The sequence below is a fragment of the Bufo gargarizans genome, chromosome 8, assembly GCF_014858855.1.
Source record: "Bufo gargarizans isolate SCDJY-AF-19 chromosome 8, ASM1485885v1, whole genome shotgun sequence".
Classification (NCBI taxonomy): domain Eukaryota; kingdom Metazoa; phylum Chordata; class Amphibia; order Anura; family Bufonidae; genus Bufo; species Bufo gargarizans.
In genome coordinates this window covers 46111934-46132936 of record NC_058087.1, presented here as the reverse complement: position 1 = coordinate 46132936, position 21003 = coordinate 46111934, and the positions used below count along the sequence as shown (strand labels likewise).

General features: G+C 44.7%; 1 protein-coding gene across 2 annotated transcripts in view; it reads left to right on the top strand.

Moving 5' to 3' along the window:
* Positions 1-21003, top strand: part of NCKAP1 (NCK associated protein 1) — a 121079-nt gene that overhangs the window by 46693 nt on the left and 53383 nt on the right. For both annotated transcript variants that reach the window (XM_044302973.1, XM_044302972.1), the window contains exons 5-12: positions 6372-6514; positions 6663-6753; positions 9305-9442; positions 12792-12840; positions 14943-15099; positions 16508-16564; positions 17539-17635; positions 18924-19030. In XM_044302973.1, the coding sequence (XP_044158908.1) occupies positions 6372-6514; positions 6663-6753; positions 9305-9442; positions 12792-12840; positions 14943-15099; positions 16508-16564; positions 17539-17635; positions 18924-19030 (839 nt within the window). The remainder of the gene's footprint in view (positions 1-6371; positions 6515-6662; positions 6754-9304; positions 9443-12791; positions 12841-14942; positions 15100-16507; positions 16565-17538; positions 17636-18923; positions 19031-21003) is intronic.

Genomic DNA, 21003 nt, shown 5'->3' with positions numbered 1-21003 from the left:
GAGTTCTTTATTAGAAACACTGATGTGTTCTCGGACCTCCCTGGACGCACTTTCGCAATCCAGCATGACATTGTCACTGAGTCTCGGGCAAAAGTCCGGTTAAAACCGTACCGGGTACCCGAGGCTCGGCGACAGGCCATCTCGGAGGAAGTGCAGCTAATGCTGCGGCTAGACGTCATCGAGGAGTCAAAAAGTGAGTGGGCCAGTCCTATAGTCTTAATACCCAAACCGGACGGGACATTACCGTTTTGTAACCATTTTCGTATGCTGAATGATTTGATGCATATCTGATGCCCCGGGTGGATGAGCTAATCGAGAAGTTAGGACAAGCCCAGTATTTTTGGACCTCACAAAAAGGGTACTGGCAGGTGCCCTTAACGGAGGCTGCCAAAAGAGAAAACTGCCTTCATCACGCCTGAGGGGCTGTATCAGTATAAGGTGTTACCCTTTGGTCTGCATGGTGCCCCCGCCACTTTTCAACATCTAATGGACATTGTGCTTCGTCCACATCGGCGGTACGCCTCTGCTTACCTGGATGATATTGTCATTCACAGTACAGACTGGGAAAGTCAACTGCCCAAAGTACAGGCCGTAGTGGACTCCCTTCGGAAGGCTGGACTAACAGCTAACCCAAAGAAATGTGCGATAGGTTTAGAAGAGACTAAATACCTAGGGTATGTCATTGGGCGCGGAGTCATCAAACCCCAAGTAAACAACATAGAGGCGATACGGAATTGGCCCGACCTGTCACCTCTAGACAAGTAGTCGTTCCTGGGGATGTTGGGCTATTACATGAGGTTTGTCGCCCACTTTGCTACGATAGCCGCGCAATTGACAGGGCTCTTGAAGGGACATAAGTCTGTGATGGTTCACTGGGATGATCGGGCGGAAGAGGCGTTCTCCGCTTTGAAGTTGGCCCTGTGTGGGTCCCTGGTTATGGTAACGCCCGACTTCAAGCGGGAATTTATAGTACAGACAGATGCCTCTGAAGTAGGCCTCAGTGCTGTACTGTCCCAGGAAGTCAGCGGGGAGGAGCATCCCGTTGTCTTCCTAAGCCTCAAGCTCACCCCAGCCGAGACCAGGTATAGTATAGTGTAGAGAGAGAGTGCCTGGCTACTAGAATCTCTCCGCTATTATTTGTTAGGGAAAAAATTCCGTCTGGTGACTGACCACTCCCCTCTCAAGTGGATGAGCCAGGCCAAAGACAGAAATTCCCGGGTCACCCGATGGTTCCTTTCCCTACAGAACTTTAAATTTACAGTGTAACACAGGGCAGGCCGGTTACAGGGCAACGCGGATGCCCTGTCCTGAGTACACTGTCTGGCGAGTGTTCACCCCCTCAGGGTTGAACAAAGGGAGGGGGGTGTAACACTGTCCCTATCCTTTCTTGCATCTGGGTAACGTACTCAAAGGCACTTTTTTGTGTGGAGTAGGTTGCTGACACAGTGAAGGGTATGGTGTGGGAAAACAGGTATTTTTCCATTGTGTGTGAACTAACACCAAGACTGCAAAGTGACGTTTTGTTTTTGCCTTATGTGCGAATAAACACGGAAGTTTGATTTAAGAACTGGTAATCTGCCTCTGTACTGCGTCCACATACCCTGTCTACCAGAGCGAATCCCCACAATATACACCCTGTTTTAGACCTATAAGAATAATGTCGGTGCATCTTATTGGGCGAATACTAATGAGCGATTCCATTAGTACAGGAGGACCAGGTACCCCAGGGTCTGTAATCCACCATTTCCTGGTCCTCGTCTGCTCACTGTCCTGTGACCTCACGCTGTGCATGTCGGGTCACAGCGCGGCAGGCTGAACTAGACGAGTATGGATGTGAGGAGCGGTGGTGGTGTCTGGAACAGGAGAGGTAAAGCACGGCAGGCTGAACTAGACGAGTATGGATGTGAGGAGCGGTGGTGGTGTCTGGAACAGGAGAGGTAAGTTAATTGTTTTTGTCTGCTCTGAGGTCTGCTTAGGGGTCATTGACATTGGGCTCTGATCTGAAGTCTGCTTGGGGGGCATATTCACATTGGGGCTCTGATCTGAGGTCTGCTGGGGGGGGGGGGGTCATTCCCATTGGGGCTCTGATCTAAGGTCTGTTTGGTGGGGTCGTTCAAATTTGGGGGTCTTATCTGAGGTCTGCTTGGGGGTCATTTACATAATTTACATTGGGGGCTGAATGGGGGGTCTTATTTAAATTGGGGCTGTGATCTGATTTGGGGGTCTTATGAACATTGGGGGTCTGAGCTGAGGTCTGATTAACATTGGGGGGCTGATTAGGGCTCTGAGCCCAGGTCTAATGAAAAATATTTGTTTCTTATTTTCTACCTCTTAACCCCTTAAGGACACATGACGTATCGGTACGGCATGTTTCCCGAGTCCTTAAGGACACATGACGTACCGGTACGTCATGTGTTGTTCCGATCACTGCCGTGCGGCCGGCTGTGATCGGAACAAGGTGCCTGCTCAAATCATTGAGCAGGCACCTCGGCTAAATGCGCGGGGGGGTCCCGTGACGCCCCCATGTCCGTGATCGCAACAAACCGCAGGTCAATTCAGACCTGCGGTTTGTTGCGCTTTCTGCAGTTTCTGATCGCTGCGGTCCCTGACCGCGGCGATCAGAAACTTTAGTGTGGCGAAAATATATATTTATCACCCCCCCCTGCACCTCTGAATGATTTTAGCCCGGTGGGAGGTGCAGGGGGGGTGTTGCGGGCGGTGGGGGCGGTGCGGGAGGCGGGCGGTGCGGCAGGCGGGATCGCGATCCCCCGCCCGCCTCCTATTGCGTAATCGTTGGTGTACAGTGGGTATACCAGGGTGCCAGCACATTGCTGGCACCCTGGTATAAACGGCTGACATCTGTGATGCGATGTCAGCCGTTTAACCCTTTCCATACAGCGGTCCGTACGGACCGCTGTATGGAAAAAGTTAACAGTAAGAGGGAGCTCCCTCCCTCTCCGATTGGGGGGCTGCAGTGCCTTTGCAGCCCCCCGATGGAGAGGGAGAGAGCCCCCAGACAGCCCCCCCAGAGCCCCGTCCTTACCCTTCCCCGTCTGCGCAGTTCTGACCATAACTGAGCAGACGGGGAAGGTTCCCATGGCAACAGGACGCCTCTCAGGCGTCCTGCTGTCCATGGTGCTGAACAGATCTGTGCTGAAAGCATAGATCTGTTCAGTGTAAGTAAAATATAGTACAGTGCAATATATATTGTACTGTACTGTATTATGCAGACATCAGACCCACTGGATCTTCAAGAACCAAGTGGGTCTGGGTCAAAAAAAAAGTGAAAAAAAGGTAAAAATCAAAAAACACATTTAAAAATTAAAAAAATAAAATTCCCTACACATGTTTGGTATCGCCGCGTCCGTAACGACCTGATCTATAAAACGGTCATGTTACTTTACCCGAACGGTGAACGCCATAAAAATAAAAAATAAAAAACTATGATGAAATTGAAATTTTGTCCACCTTACTTCCCAAAAAAAGGTAATAAAAGTGATCAAAAAAGTCGCATGTACGCCAAAATTGTAACAATCAAACCGTCATCTCATCCCGCAAAAAATGAGACCCTACTTAAGATAATCGCCCAAAAACTGAAAAAACTATGGCTCTTAGACTATGGAAACACTAAAACATCATTTTTTTGGTTTCAAAAATGAAATCATTGTGTAAAACTTACATAAATAAAAAAAAAGTATACATATTAGGTATCGCCGCGTCCGTATCGACCGGCTCTATAAAAATATCACATGACCTAACCCCTCAGGTGACCACCGTAAAAAAATAAAAATAAAAACGGTGTAAAAAAAGCAATTTTTTGTCATCTTACGTCACAAAAAGTGTAATAGCAAGCGATCAAAAAGTCATATGCACCCCAAAATAGTGCCAATCAAACCGTCATCTCATCCCGCAAAAAATGAGACCCTACTTAAGATAATCACCCAAAAACTGAAAAAACAATGGCTCTTAGACTATGGAGACACTAAAACATTTTTTTTGTTTTAAAAATGAAATCATTGTGTAAAACGTACATAAATAAAAAAAATTGTATACATATTAGGTATCGCCGCGTCCGTGACAACCTGCTCTATAAAATTACCACATGATCTAACCTGTCAGATGAATGTTGTAAATAAAAAAATAAAAAACGCTGCCAAAAAAGCTATTTCTTGTTACCTTGCCGCACAAAAAGTGTAATATAGAGCAACCAAAAATCATATGTACCCTAAACTAGTACCAACAAAACTGCCACCCTATCCCGTAGTTTCTAAAATGGGGTCACTTTTTTGGAGTTTCTACTCTAGGGGTGCATCAGGGGGGCTTCAAATGGGACATGGTGTAAAAAAAAACAGTCCAGCAAAACCTGCCTTCCAAAAACCGTATGGCATTCCTTTCCTTCTGCGCCCTGCCGTGTGCCCGTACAGCGGTTTACGACCACATATGGGGTGTTTCTGTAAACTACAGAATCAGGGCCATAAATAATGAGTTTTGTTTGGCTGTTAACCCTTGCTTTGTAACTGGAAAAAAAAAATTAAAATGGAAAATCTGCCAAAAAAGTGAAATTTTGAAATTGTATCTCTATTTTCCATTACATCTTGTGCAACACCTAAAGGGTTAACAAAGTTTGTAAAATCCGTTTTGAATACCTTGATGGGTGTAGTTTCTTAGATGGGGTCACTTTTATGGAGTTTATAATCTGGGGGTGCATCAGGGGGGCTTCAAATGGGACATGGTGTCAAAAAACCGGTCCATAAAAATCAGCCCTCCAAAAAACAAACGGCGCACCTTTCCCTCTACGCCCCGCTGTGTGGCCGTACAGTAGTTTACGGCCACATATGGGGTGTTTCTGTAAACAGCAGAGTCAGGGCAATAAAGATACAGTCTTGTTTGGCTGTTAACCCTTGCTTTGTTAGTGGAAAAAATGGGTTAAAATGGAAAATTAGGCAAAAAAATGAAATTCTCAAATTTCATCGCCATTTGCCAATAACTCTTGTGCAACACCTAAAGGGTTAACGACGTATGTAAAATCAGTTTTGAATACCTTGAGGGGTGTAGTTTCTTAGATGGGGTCACTTTTAGGGAGTTTCTCCTCTAGGGGTGCATCAGGGGGCTTCAAATGGGACATGGTGTAAATAAACCAGTCCATAAAAATCAGCCTTCCAAAAACCAAACGGCGCACCTTTCACTCTACGCCCCGCTGTGTGGCCGTACAGTAGTTTACGGCCACATATTGGGTGTTTCTGTAAACGGCAGAGTCAGGGCAATAAAGATACCGTCTTGTTTGGCTGTTAACCCTTGCTTTGTTAGTGGAAAAAATGGGTTAAAATGAAAAATTAGACAAAAAAATAAAATTCTCAAATTTCCTTCCCATTTGCCAATAACTCTTGTGCAACACCTAAAGGGTTAACAACGTATTCAAAATCAGTTTTGAATACCTTGAGGGGTGTAGTTTCTTAGATGGGGTCATTTTTGGGTGGTTTCTATTATGTAAGCCTCGCAAAGTGACTTGAGACCTGAACTGGTCCCTAAAAATTGAGTTTTTGTAAATTTCGTAAAAATTTCAAGATTTGCTTCTAAACTTCTAAGCCTTATAACATCCCCAAAAAATAAAATATCATTCCCAAAATAATTCAAACATGAAGTAGACATATGGGGAATGTAAAGTCATCCAAATTTTTGGGGGTATTACTATGTATTACAGAAGTAGAGAAACTGGAACTTTGAAATTTGCTAATTTTTCCAAATTTTTGTTAAATTTGGTATTTTTTGGTGCAAAAAAAATAATTTTTTTGACTTCATTTTACCAGTGTCATGAAGTACAATATGTGACGAAAAAACAATCTCAGAATGGCCTGGATAAGTCAAAGCGTTTTAAAGTTATCAGCACTTAAAGTGACTCTGGTCAGATTTGCAAAAAATGGCCTGGTCCTTAAGGTGAAATAGGGCTGTGTCCTTAAGGGGTTAAACCTAAATGCGTCTTATGGGCAGGTGCATTTTATAGGGTGACGTATAGTGTGTGTATATATGTATGTATGTATATATATATATATATATATATATATATATATATATATATATATATATATATATATATAGTGTCTTTTTAGGCAGGACTGTGTTTAAAATCTAAATTAAGAAACCCACTCACCTTATAAAACTCTTTCCACTCCAGCGTCATAGCTCCTGGTTGTCCCCGCCAAAACAGAAGTGACGGGGATCCATTTTTAGTCATGACTGCCGTCTGAGAGTAAATGATAACTAACACCCCTTTTAAAGATTTCTGATGGATTGGATTCAAAGGGTTTATGCCAGGTTTTAAACTTAAAAAATAACAGAATGTTATTTCTCTATTTTTTTTGTTATTTCTCCAGACTGTCAACTTTGATTTAACCAAGAACTACTTAGATTTGATCATAACCTACACTACACTAATGATAATGCTTTCTCGGATTGAAGAAAGAAAAGCAATTATAGGACTGTACAACTATTCTCACGAGATGACTCACGGATCCAGGTACGTGGGTTCCATTGTGCCTATCGCCAGACTGCAGGCTGCCCTATGTTTATCTCCTCGGAGACTATCAAAACGGGAAACTCAGATTATAGATTGTAAAAATGATTTGAGATGTTGCGCTATATTCTTTTGTTTGTCATCCCTCCAGTGATCGAGAGTATCCTCGACTTGGACAGATGATCGTAGACTATGAAAATCCTCTAAAAAAGATGATGGAAGAGTTTGTACCCCATAGTAAGGTGAGTATATCCTTGTTAGGGATAGAAATCTGCCTTAAGACTTGTTTTGCTTTCCACATGATTGCTGATTCATAAGGATCAGGAGCGTCACGGTGCACAGTATACAAAGGTTTAAAGGTCTTCCGCAGACAGTGGCCCAGAGCAGGTTATTCCTGACTGCACCTGATGAGCGCAGATGGATTACAGTCTGAGGCAGAGAGACTGTCGGCCAGAGGGTGGACATTGGCAGGCACTCTGGAGCAGAACTTGTAGGACTTAAAGGTTATGGACAGCTTTGGAGGATTTTTTTTTTATTATTATTATTGCATTGTACTGATTTTGAACATTTTTTTTTTTTTCAATTGGTCTTTATAAAAAAAAAATCAGCAACTTTTCTCTGTACAGGGTTGAGATTCTCTGGTAGCAGATGAAAGCACAGTTATGCTAAAATGTAACCCTTCATGACAAAATCTGCTGACAATTATTTTTTTTTTTTATAAAGTCCAATTGAAAAAATTATTTTTAGCCCAACGTGAGTAAAATGCAACCATAAAAAAAAAATCGCCCCCTATGGTGTTAATAGCCTTTAAGTATCACAACTGCAGGAGCATTCCAACCTTACTAGGCCTATTAAGACAGGACAGCAATGCCTTGAACTCATTGACTTGTCTGCTGGAGAGTGGTGACCGTAGAGCAAAGTGTTCTCTCCTCAAGCAAAAGTATGGCACAAAAGTGATGAATCTACGTGGTAGGTCAGGGTCAGAGAATCGGCCAGATTTAAGGGTACATGGAGCCTCTCCATCAAGGAACAAGCTCTCACCGATTCACAAGTTGGGACTTATATCATGCCAACCTGTAAGCCGCCATAGTTGTGTTGTAGTTGGAAACTAATAAGCCCTCTCCAAAATGCAGTGCAAATGTTATATGCCTGCTTGGTTTGGGTTTTTCTAAATGCTCAAGAAGTAGATCTCAGGCACATATTCCATCTGCTTTTAAAGGGATTCTGTCACCTGCTTTTAGCATTTTAAGATGGCACCATCGCTATGTTGATTAAAGTACCTTATTTTCGTTTGGTAGTTTTGATATAAAAGCGATTTTTATGTTATGCTAATTAGGGTCCAAGGTGCCCAGAGGGGCGTTTTTTTTACTCTCCGTTGCCCAGTGACGCCCCCCTGCAGTGCCCAAGAACGCCTCCTGATCATCAAAACACCTCCCACAGCCCGGCAAAAGGTTCCGCCCCCTCCCCACGTCATAATCTACCTTATAGATATGCCCCGTCCTCCTTCCTGTCTGCGGCCAGAAAACTCGCGCAGGCGCAGTACCGCCTGCGGCCTGCGCGATCATCAACCTCCTGAGGGCAACAGCGCTCAGGTCACATCACTGGGCTCGGCGCATGCCCAGTGAGACCTTTGAGGCTGTTGCCCTCAGGAGGTTGATGATCACGCAGGCCGCAGGTCTGACAACGAGGTAAAGATAATAAAGTGCAAGTGCATAGATGAATAGATGGCAGTATAATCACGGCACAACGCGTATGGCAGTGCCAATAGTGCATAAACAAAGTAGAAAGGTAGAAAATACAAGCAACCTGCCCACCAAAACAAGTAATACCATGCCTAGTATAGACCACACCACCATTCCCTGACACTCTCATTGGTCCCCATATGTGTCCATATTGCTGAGAAAAATGATGTTTTAATATATGCATATGAGCCTGTAGGAGCAACGGGGGCGTTGCCTTTACACCTTGAGGCTCTGCTCTCTCTGCACCTGCCATGCCCCCTGCACTTTGACAGGGCCAGGTGTGATGACGTTTTCACTGCCTGGCCCCGTGAATAAAGTGCAGAAGGCGCAGCAGTTGCAGAGCCCCTCGGAGTAAGATGCTCTATTGCATATATTTGAACATTTTTCCCAGCAATGCGGGCACATACGAACATGGGTCCAACACAGATGCCCTCAGCTGCCAAGTGCAGATGTAACAGGTCAGCCAGTGTCATAGGTACAAATCTGCTGACAGATGCCCTTTAAGCCGTAGAGCACCTTATGAAAATACAGCAGCCTGTGTGCCGTCATCGAAGTCCTATATTTGCCCTAATACATTTCAGTATCAAGGTTTGTTTTTTTTTTTGTTTTTTTTTGTATTGTACGTTTTTTTCCAAGAAACGTCTGTTTCTTTTCGGGGATTTGTTTAATTTCCATCCTGGATTCTCTGTTTCCGTCATTGGGAAATCTAAAATGGAAACGTATTCTGCTCTGTGGTTTCCACATCCACTCTGAAAGGCCGTAATTTCCTCGAGTTGATGAACTCCCTCCTCGCACTTAGTGCAAATCAGAATCGAGCTGTGGAATGAAGTTCTTTTCTGAGCAGATTGAGTTCTCATTAGCCTCCCAGTTTAGAAAACCATTTAGCCGCTTCCAGAATGCCAGTGTTGGCCCTCAGATGGTACGTTCATAGATGCCACGATTAGAATGCAGCCCATTTATCTGCCGCCTTATTGCTGTAGGAATATTCCAGCCTCTGGTCTGTTATGCAGAGGTTTACGTTCTCTTATGTGTTTTCTTCCCTTTTGTTCAGTCTTTGTCAGATGCCCTCATTTCTCTTCATATGGTTTACCCTCGAAGAAACCTTTCAGCAGAACAGTGGAGAAATGCTCAGCTTCTCAGCCTCATCAGTGCCCCGAGTACAATGCTGAACCCTGCGCAGTCCGATACGGTACAGCTCTGAAAATAATATCCGCTAGCATTTTCTGTTGCTTATTTAGCGCCAACGTATTCTGCAGCGCTTGTCATCACGTCGGTTTCATACTTTGTGTCGTAGTAATTCCTTCTCATTCATTTATGAAGCAGCAAAAAGCTGAAACAACCCATATGTGTCAAGCAGCTTTCAGATGCTCAGTGGTCACGTCAGAAATATGTCACCACTGAGGCTAGTGAATGGAAGCAGCTGTCAACATGACCACTGTCTGCCCGGCCACGGGAGCCTTGGCACTGGAACGCCAAGGGTAGAGGGGTGTTAGACACTCCTTTTAACTTGAAACCATCCTACCGCTGTAGGGACTCCTACCCTCATCAGGTAACAGCTAGTTGTCTATTTATTCATGTGTTTCTAGGGGGAATAACAGAGGAACAGCACAATGGAGATGTCAGCGAATGTGCACTAGAATTATTTTTCCGTTTTGGAATGCGTTATTTGCTAAAACGGACAAGTCAGGAGTTGTTAACGAGTACCTGCGACTGCTCCAAAAATGAAATATGCACACATTAACCCCGAACTGCTTACAGGGCCGAAAGTAATGTGGTAGTTTCCCTTTTCCTCTTGATTCCTGAGAAATAGACTCCGATATTCTACCCGACTTGTATGCAGATATACAGTGGTTTGCCACGGAAGCTGCAGCCACAGCTTTACTTCTGGGGTGGACACTTCTTCTAGCCCCTATGCTGTCCAAGTATCACTGGGCAGCTTCAGACTGGTCTGCTCAGCGTAAGTTTCCAAGTCCTGGTTTAGGCTACTTTCACACCAGCGTTTTTGCTGGATCCGTCACGGATCAGCAAAAACGCTTCCGTCACGATAATACAACAGTCTGCATCGGTTATGAACTGATCCGGTTGTATTATCTTTAAAATGGCAAGGACGGATCCGTCATGAACTCCATTGAAAGTCAACGGGGACGGGTCTATTTTCTATTGTGTCCGAGAAAAAGAATCCGCCCCCATTGACTTGCATTGTGTGTCAGGACAGATCCATCTTGCTTTGCACCACATCGCGGACAGAAAAACGCTGCTTGCAGTGTTATTCTGTCCGCGTTGGGGACGCAACCAAATGGAATGGAATGCATTCTGGTGCACTCCGTTTCTTCAGTTCAGTTTTGTCCCCATTGACAATGAATGGGGACAAAGCTGAAGCGTTTTCCCCCCACTATTGAGATCCGTCATAGGAAAGGGAAAGCGCAAGTATGAAAGTAGCCTTATCTCACAAGCCCATGTATGAAGACTCAATTCCCACCATCGCAGTCAGCAGACTGCCCGGACACCGTCCAGAGGTAATTGGACAAAATCAGAGCAAAGAAGAAGTCTCCAATCCAAAATTTAAAGGGAATGCGTTACATTGACCATAGTGTGTTATAGAGCAGGAGGAGCTGAGCAGACTGGTATATAGTTTTATGGGAAAAGATTCAGTAAAACTGTATTTTATACATTTATATTCCTGCTCATTCTGGGCTTTGAAGTCCAGGAGGCGGAGCTATCAGTGATTGACAGCCTTCCCTCTGACTGTGAATAGAGATAGCTGTCAATCACTGATAGGCCCGCCTCCTGGACTTCAAAGCCCAGAATGAGCAGGAAAGTAAATGTATAAAATAGTTTTACTGAATCTTTTCCCATAAAACTATACACCAATCTGCTCCGCTCCTCCTGCTCTATAACACGCTGCCTGCAGCTCAGACACCATGTTCAGTGTGACACATTCCCTTTAAGCTTTGGTCTCCTCCTGAAACCACTGTATATCTGCATATAGCATGCACAATATGGAGCCATATATCTGGAATGAGGGGGGTGGGATCCCCTCCAAAGCAACGCCAAACTGCTCAGGGGGCTGATTGCAATGTTGTAATGTGCACACTTCATTTTGGAAGGTCCTCTTGGTTGTCCCATCAAAATAACCCCTATTCTTTAGGAGCTCCCCTACATGAAGTCTTTTGTTGGAGTAGTTTTCTCCCAGTTAGGATACTAGATGGGGTGTTGACAATATTCGTATCTCCCAGTCGTACAGAAATAGATTAATTAACCCTTTTAGCTTTATAAAGCTATATTATATCCTATAGATTCCCAGATTGGAGGCCGACACAGGCAGCACTAATCGAACACTGTCACGCTATGCAGGGACACTTCATTTATAAACTTCGGCCGGAACAGCCTGCTGGATCGGCAAACGCAAGTGTGAAACAAGCCATAGGAATCTATGCTCCTGAATTTTATAGCATGGTGAACGCAAGTACTTACTATAACTAGGAATGAGCGAACGTGTGTTTTCAAGTCCGACGTACAAGGTTCGGGTTATCTAAGAATTCTCTTATGGATTCCGCTTCCACGGACCATAGGTTATGGTTCTTGGTAACAGAATCCATAACTGAATTCTGAGATAACCCGGACCTTGTACGCTGAACTTTTAAAACACAAGTTCGCTCATGCACACGGCCGTTGCCAGGCCGTGTCCATATTGTGGGCGGCCCGCAAACGGCAGGTCCGCAATATCTGGGCACCGCCGTTTGTGCACTGCATCATGGATTCAGACCCATTCATTTAAATGGGCCCACAATCCAGAAGGTGCAGTGGTGTGGAACGAAGTGCATTCATGGGGTTTCTCTCTGTGCCTCCGCACCGCAAAATAATTGAACCAGTTTTTTTTTTTTTTTGCGGTGCGGACAGTTCACAGACCCATTCAAATTTAATGGGTCTACATCCGTCTGCGGCAGCTGCACAGATGGTGTTCCCTCATGGTGCATGAGGCCTAACAGACCTGTTTCCATCTACACGCCAAAGATTTACTGATGAGTTATCCTGAAATCCAGATTGTGCGCCTCATAGGTAGTAGGGATCGGTGTTGGTGACAACGAGCGCTATGCAGCGCTGCAGAATATGTTTGTGCTATATAAATGAATAAAATATTACCGGTACTTTTTTTTTTTTTTCTTTTTAAATGTACTACTGCGGTGTCCCACCACGATGAATGACGCTCCTAATGATGATTATGGGGATGTGAAGTCTGTACGTCACCTTTCCAACCCCTTCCTCCTTGTCTGTGCAATGTGCGCTCGCTTAAATGGCAAAGAGAGGGTTGTCCTGCTGCGGTCATGTTAAATGCTGACACATGAGAATGTCGCCACTGCTGGAAATCCGTACAGTTGTCCCATACATTGGGGGGGGGGGGGGTAAAGCGCGGACAGAGCATCACTGCAATGTGTATATGTGCAAGGAGGGAGGGGAGTCCGATCAGTCATTAAGAATAAGAAGTCTTTTGTGTGTTTCTCTATCTATCTACATACGTATGTTTCTTCTTCCTGCAGATGCCTTGTGAATATCTTTCGCTGGACGCAATGGAGAAATGGATCATCTGTAAGCAAAGAGCGTTTATTGCAGATTTACCTGTAGCCTTGGTTTATAAATCTTCGCGTTCGCCAGTAATAATAATATTACAGTAAATTTAATTTCCTGTGTATTTGTCGTCGTCCTATTCTCCCCCTCAGCATATTATCGGGACCAGTCTGCTCTATTGGCCCAAACAGCATGAAACATATTGTGCCGTTTGGCTAAGGCTACTTTCACATTGGCGCTTTGGCCTTCCGTTTGTGAAATCCGTTCAGGGCGGTTCAAAACGGATCAGTTTTGCCCAAATGCATTCTGAATGGACAAGGATCCGCTCAGAATGCATCAGTTTGCCTCCGTTCCGCCTCCATTCCGCTTTGGAGACGGATACAAAACGCTGCAAGTGAAACTGAGCCAAACGGATCTGTTCTGACACACAATTTAAGTCGATGGGGACAGATCCGTTTTCTATGACACAATCTGGCACAACAGAAAACTGATACGTCCTCCATTGACTTTCAATGGCCTTTATGACGAATCCGTCTTGGCTGTGTTAACGATAATACAAGCGGATCCGTTCTGAATGGATGCAGACGGTTATATTATCTGAACTGATCCATCTGTGCAGATCCATGACAGATCCGCACCAAACGCGAGTGTGAAAGTAGCCTAATGGAGCCCAATGGAAAAGAGTCAGCATGCTCATAGTCATGCGTCCACTGTATATATGAGGGAAGTAACGCCTCACCCTCTGGCCAGTGACTGCTGGGTGACATAGCTGCACGTATACATGGCAGTCACTGAGGAAAGGCAGACTCCTAACCGTATGGACTCATGGTAGAGGGGCCTGTCCCCATTCTGTGCTGTGTATTCGGAGAGATCCACTTTAATCTGGCGTGAAGGTGTTTTGATGCTGGATTGTCAGATATTGTGACTTATGAGATGAAGAATAAATAGCCTCTCCTGTAGAGATAAAGGACTTCCGGGCATAAATTCTCAATAAATAAAAATAATAAATTAACCCCCTCCCTCCTGCTCCATGTGAATAACTGGACTGAGGGCATGGCCCCTGCGCCAGAAGCCTGCTCGTTTACAAGCTCAGGGCTTTCACACTGACAACCCGATCCTGCTCTGTGACGGGGAACTGAAATATTTAGTTCCTCGTCATATAAAACCTGCGGACGTGGTGCTCCCAGATACTTCTGTAATCAGGGGCTTGCCGGGGAACCCGTGACATCACGTGGACTGCTTGTGCAGAGAAGATGCGATTTATGTCGTGTGGACATATCACAGGTAGCGGTGGTATAATCTGCTCTTACCCTTAGATCCCTGATCTGTATGTAGGGAGAGAAGGGAACACATAGAGAATATGGTCTCTGCTAACTTTGTCCTGGATTACACTGCCCGATTTTAGGGCAGAGCAAGCGCCAACGGATGATAACGCCTCCACTGGTGCTCGCTTGCACAGGGCGATGCAGACTGGATGTGGGAGGAATGATTACTACTGCAGCCCTTCCTCCCTCCCTTATTTAGTTCTGATGATTATTGGCAGCTCGTCCCTGATTACACAGGGTAATGTGCTGGCGATAATTGGGCTTCAGCTGCTCTATTATACGGACCAATTATCGGGAATGAGCTTTCATTTGATCCCTTGTTCCTGAAAATGGTGCAGTCTTATACATTGTGTTACTCAAACGCGGTTTAATACCTGGCCCGTCTTATTTACCATTTTCTACGCCTGTTTTAAGCGTAGAAACTGGTGTAAATGTAAGACGGCTAGATTAGCTGTATTGCATTTAGAAGCGGAGGTGGATCCGCGGAAATTATGCAGAGGCACCTCTACCTAACTTTACCGGATCCACCGCCAGGTATAAGGGTTAGTAAGGCCGGTGTCGGTATTTTTCCTTGTAGAATACCCACAAGGTTATTTGATGATCAATTTTAAAAAGTAATAAGATCTGTGTGTCCACTACAAAAGGACTAAAGAAGAAAAAAATATTCACCCTCACCATACAGAATACCGAAAGGTGACATATTTTTGAAGGCCCAGAACACCCAGTCATGAGAGAGTAAATGAATGTCGCTGTGAGAACCGTAATACGTGTTGTGTGTGTTTTTCTGTTCCTTCCCAGTTGGATTCATCCTGTGCCATGGAATACTAAATACAGATGCCACATCCCTGAACCTGTGGAAGCTGGCCCTGCAGAGCAGTTCTTGTCTGTCCCTCTACAGAGATGAAGTCTTTCATATTCATAAGGCGGCAGAAGATCTTTTCGTCAATATCAGAGGGTACGTCACGGTCTGTTTTTGAGATTTTGGCTTTCACCGGAAGCACAGATATCGCAATTATCCTGTGTATTGTTACAGTAAACTAGGTCAATGGTGGCCAAAGTGTCCATGATCTACCAGTAGACCTCAGATCGGAGACCGGTAGAGCTTGATGTTAGGTCGCCATGTTGTTCTGCTGCTGGCTTTTAACATTGGACTGCGAAAATTGCCTCCTTGTAGCTCCAATACTTGCTTGTAATACTTAACAGTGGCCACCCTCCCTATAGTGAAACCACCAGAGCATCTCACAGGAGCAAACAATGCATGTACAGCACAGTAAGGGCTCGTTCAGACAGGCATGTCCAGGAGCTCATCACGTTATAATGCCCTGCGCTCCTGCAAAACTACATGTGCCCATAACAGGGAATCGCGCTCGCACACGGAGCGTAATTCTCTCATAGGTCACGCTGGTCCAAAAGAGCCCTAAGTGATATCACAGCTTATCTGCTCCCTCCTGACCTCTGCACAGGTCACAGAGCATGCCTAGAAAAATCTCCCATAGAAGACAATAGAGTCCACTCTTGTCCATTCTATATCCTATATGGTTAGTCTCAAAAGTCTTAACGTATTTTAGGCCTAGTGGTCAGTGTGAAAATTTAAATGAATCAAAAAAAATCTGTTTAACATAAAAACGTGATTTAAACAATAGGTCATTTTCTGATGACCCATTCCCTTTCATTTTCCATACCAAAAATTGTGCCGTTTTCACACTGGCCTTTAGGCCTAATAATATGTTGAGATTTCCTTTTCTGCGCTGGTAACTTTTCAGTAGCCATTGCCTTATGACATGTAGGATTACAATGACAGATATCACCTCTGTATAGATATTACAGGATCCACCATTCACAGGTGATATCACAGCTTATCTACCCCCCTAACTTCTGTACAAGTCACAGAGCATGCCTAAAAAAATATTCCTGGCTGCCGTCAAAGAACAGGAAGTCTTCACATAGACTTAAGACCTAGTGGCCAATGTGAAAAGTGCAGGATTTTAGGATTATTATTATTTTTTTTTTAAATCACCAGAAATTTGAAAACTACATGTATAAAATATAAGCCTGATTTAAACAATAGATCACTTTCTGGTGACACATTCACTTTGACTCCTCATATGAATAAGTTTGGCCACATTGGACCACAGATTCACCCAACTACTGATTATCCCGAGCTGTGCTTGGGCAGCAAAGCATAGGGCAAGATCTGTTTGACTGAACTCCACTTGGACAGCGCTCTGAATGGACGGCAAAAATGGTCAGATGCACCCTCGCTGTGCAATGTCTTAATAATGTCCATTATGGGGAGTTTTTATTTTTGTAAGGAGTTTTTAGGAATTCTATTAACATTTTTTATTTTTTTTCCCCCATCTCAGTTACAATAAGAGAATTAACGACATCCGCGAATGCAAGGAGGCGGCAATCTCACATGCGTAAGTGTTGGTTATTATGGGAGCGCTGCTTTTCCGTAGATTTCAGTCCGTCTAACGCGGTGTTCATTTAGTCTGTTGCTAAGGAACAAAGGAGGAAAAATTGGGGCAATAATTTAAAGGGGTTCTGGCGTTCTTCCCTAGGCTACTCCTATGATGGTACGGATGGCAGCGTTCTAGAAATGTTAACCTCTCTGATTATTTGGGTGGGATAGGCTTTTTTTTCAGGCTACTTGGCGCTGATTGGATTCGCACATATTTGTTTCATCATTTGGTCCGAGCCATTGGAAAGCAATTCTATGGTGATTTGCTTCCAGTGCTTACCTCCCAGCTGCATCAGTCCCATGTTATAGGGAGAAAGTCATTTTCCAAGCTCGTGTGTTACAGTAATGAAGTTCGTATTGTCAGTACAAGAAGAAATGTGTTTATTAAAGGGGTTGTCTGGTTTCATGATATTCACAGCCTATCCTCAGGTCATCAATATCAGATTGTTGGTGATCTGGCACCCCCCCCCCCCCCCCCCCCCATGGACCAGCTGCAAGCACTGGGTACTCTTTACCTGCTCGCTGTCTATGTGGTAGCGGCAGTGCAGTGTAATTACAGCTGTTTCTCCTGTTCACTTGAATGGGAGAGGAAGTGCAATTACACTGCACGCCACTACAGTGTACATGGTGTGCTGCTAGACGCTGCAGCAATCACTCGAGCAGCACGGCCCCTTCATACAGCAGATCAATGGGGGTGCCAGGAGTCGGACCCCCGCCAATCTGATATTGGTGAGGAGAGGTTATCGGCATCGTGAACTGGAGAACCTCTTTAAATAGGCAAATGTTGGGTGCATTATGTATACAAGTTCATAAAATATGCAACTTGCGCCCCTGTAGACCAAACACAGTTGTCCCCTCTGTGTGGCCAGTGTGAGATGGATCGCTGTACATGGTGAGCTTTTATACATGTGTGATTCTTTGCTTTTTATTTAGTGGAGCCACGCACAGGGAAAGGCGCAAATTCTTAAGGTCTGCGCTGAAGGAGCTGGCCACAGTCCTTTCTGACCAGCCTGGATTACTGGGGCCAAAGGTACGTGTAACAAACTTGTATACTCTATAGCAGGCATCCTCAAACTGCGGCTCTCCAGCCGTTGTATAACTACAACTCCCATAATGCCCTGCTGTAGGCTGATACCTGTAGGCTGTTCGTGCATGCTGGGAGTTGTAGTTTTGCAACAGCTGGCGGGCCGCAGTTTGAGGATGCCTGCTCTATAGCTTCCAATGAAGTAACGTCTTAACTGGAAAACACTAGTTTTAGTGGTGGCTTGCCTCCGGCACTCCAGCTATGGGGAAACTACGACTCCCAGCATGCTCCATTTCTATGGAGTTCTGGGAACAGCTAAGCAAGTGTACATCTTGGGAGTCGTAGTTTTACCACAGCTGGAGTGCCGGAGGTTAGCCATCACAGCCCTAGTTTGTCATGGCACCATTGGCTTATGGCCTGATGGCCGCACACAGGCAGCACTCTGATCCATAGAAGACTGGTGCAGTTCACACCTCCATTTTTCAGTCCGTGCAGAGAAACTAAGGGCATGCACTCATTTGGCCAGTGTCTCACAGAGCAGTGATCTGGAGACCATTGGAGAGTGGTCTCCAGCAGTCATTAGGCTTGTGTCCTACGAGTACATTTGGAACTTGTTGCCTTATTAAAGGGGTTATCCAAGTGTTTTATACTGATGACCTATCCACTGGATAGGTCATCAGGTTCTGATGGGTGGGGGGTCCGACACCTGGGACCCCTACTGATCAGCTGTTTAAGAAGGCACTGGTGCTTGCAGTAGGGCAGTGGCCTTCTCTCAGCTCACTAAGCACATCGCCGTACACTGTATAGCGGCTGTGCTTGGTAACACAGCTCAGCCCCATTCACTTCACTTCACTTTCACTTCCGCCCCATTCACTGCACCTAGGCCATGTGACCGACGAATGTGACGTCAGACAGTCTAGGAAAAGCTGGAGAAGGCGAGCGCCGGTGCCGCCTTACACAGCTAATCGGATACTGAGGTCATCAGTAAAAAAATAAAAATAAAATACTTGGAAAACCCCTTTAATAATTGCAGCCGCAACACAAGCCATTTTAATACAGTCATCTGGTACACTATGCCAACCCCCCCCCCCCCCCCCCCCTTCCCCACACCCTTTAATTGTAAATTATGTGCATTTTCCCAGTTTTCATTTAGACATAAAGCATTTTGTAAATGTAGAAAACTAATTCTGTACCTGTTGGATCCCTTCTGAACATGACACTTCTGCTCCGGTCATGACCATGTTCCAATTTCCTCCATTCAAACTCAATGTGTTTTCTCTCTCTTTTTCTAAAGGCTCTCTTTGTGTTCATGGCTTTGTCATTTGCTCGAGATGAAATCATTTGGCTGCTCCGGCATGCAGATAACATTCCAAAGAAGGTGGCAGACGATTTTATGGATAAGTGAGTCACTTTTGTGTTCTCCGTTGCTCGTGTGGCTGCATACGTAATAATCGGTAATGGATATTTGTTGGTTGAAGACTGGTGAGGAAAGTTAATGTGGGAGAAATCAATCTCAGTTTAACTGCTTGAAAGAAAAGTGAGATGGCTTCATTACCGATGAAGAAGACTTTTCCATATGGAAAGAAAAATATCAGACATAATATAAGATGGCGGGGTGGGGAGCGATAGTAAGGACGGCTTTTCTTGCTTCACAGTTCCTGGTCTGAACTGAAAATGGCTCTTTAGTACATCCATGGTTAGCAAGAGGTAATGGTAGATGGATGGTGATTTAAAGGGAACCTGTCACTGGGATTTTGTGTATAGAGCTGAGGACATGGGTTGCTAGATGGCCGCAATACCCAGTCCCCATAGCTCTGTGTGCTTTTATTGTGTAAAAAAACCTGATTTGATACATATGCAAATTAACCTGAGATGAGTCCTGTACGTGAGTCAGAGACAGGACTCCTCTCAGGTTAATTTGCATATGTATCAAATCTTTTTTTTTACACAATAAAAGCACACAGAGCTATGGGGACTGGGTATTGCGGCCATCTAGCAACCCATGTCCTCAGCTCTATACACAAAATCCCGGTGACAGGTTCCCGTTTAAGTGCAGGATCAGACCACAGAGAGTCTGTTTGTAGTCTGTTACCCTAGAGACAAGGGTCTCCATAAGAGTTTACCAACCAGATAAATATTTGTAATTTCCACATATGTCCTCAATGTGTGATTGGTGGGGTCTGACCAGGATGGACCTATACAGTCACAATAAAATAATGGAGGGGTTGGCACATGGTAGGTATGAATATTTACACCACAATGAAAAACGCCCGTCACACAGTTCTTTTCAGAACCATTGCTGTCCGGGCAGTTTATTCACATGTCTGTTTTGAACGGGCCGTGAAAAAAAATATATACATGTCCTATTTTCTCTGTTTTCATGAACCAACAGCCACCATAAAATTCAAGGGGGGGGGCGGGGTCGGGGTGTTTTATTTTATCAGAACGACATTTTGAAAAAACGTGCTTTAATATGCACTCTCTTGCCGTTATTAATGGACCTTTTTTTTTCACTTTTATGTGATTGTACCCTGAAGCCAGTGGAGCAGCAGTGATTTACCTAGAGCAAGGATCCAGCAGCCTCCGACACTGCAGCTGTTCAGAAACTACAACTCCCAGAATGCTTCTTTCACATCTGCGGGAGTTAGAAGAACAGCCGCGCATGTTTGCATGAAGGGAGTTGTAGTTTTGAAGCTGCTGGAGGTTGCTGATCCCTGTCCTAGAGCCTCTACCCCTTTGTTCTAGAAATCAGTGGGGGTCCCAGTGGTCAGAACCCCATTCCAATCTATAAGCTTTTGATGACTGGTGGGAAAGTGTCTTCACGAAAAATCGGAGTGCCCGAACAGGGTGCAGGCGGTCCACTTTAACTCCATGCAGATTACCACTAATTGCATCTGTACTTACCATGGTTTAAACTGCAAATATAGGTGCAGCCCAGCAATTCACAGTAATCCGCATGTGCCTACCGCTGCCTGGTCATGTAGTATACCCTTACAGTGTGACAAGATGTGTATACCAATCAGCCATAAGATTAAATTTACTGAAGTCAATAACATTGATCAGAACATGTCACAGGGGTAGGAAATATTAGCAAGTCATTCCCGGTATTCCTTTGGATGTTACTTTGACATGTACCACCTACCTTAACATTGTACAGGCCAAGTATATACCTTTTATGGCAGCAGTATTCCCTAAGGGCAATGACCACTACAAGAATTGTTCAGGAATGGTTTGAGGAACATGACAAAGATTTCAAGGTCTTAGCCTGACCTCCATATTTTCTAACTCTCCATCCGATGGACCATCTGTGGGATGTGCTAGAAAAATAAATCTGATCCATGGAGGTCCCACCTCGCCTCTTACAGGATCTGCTG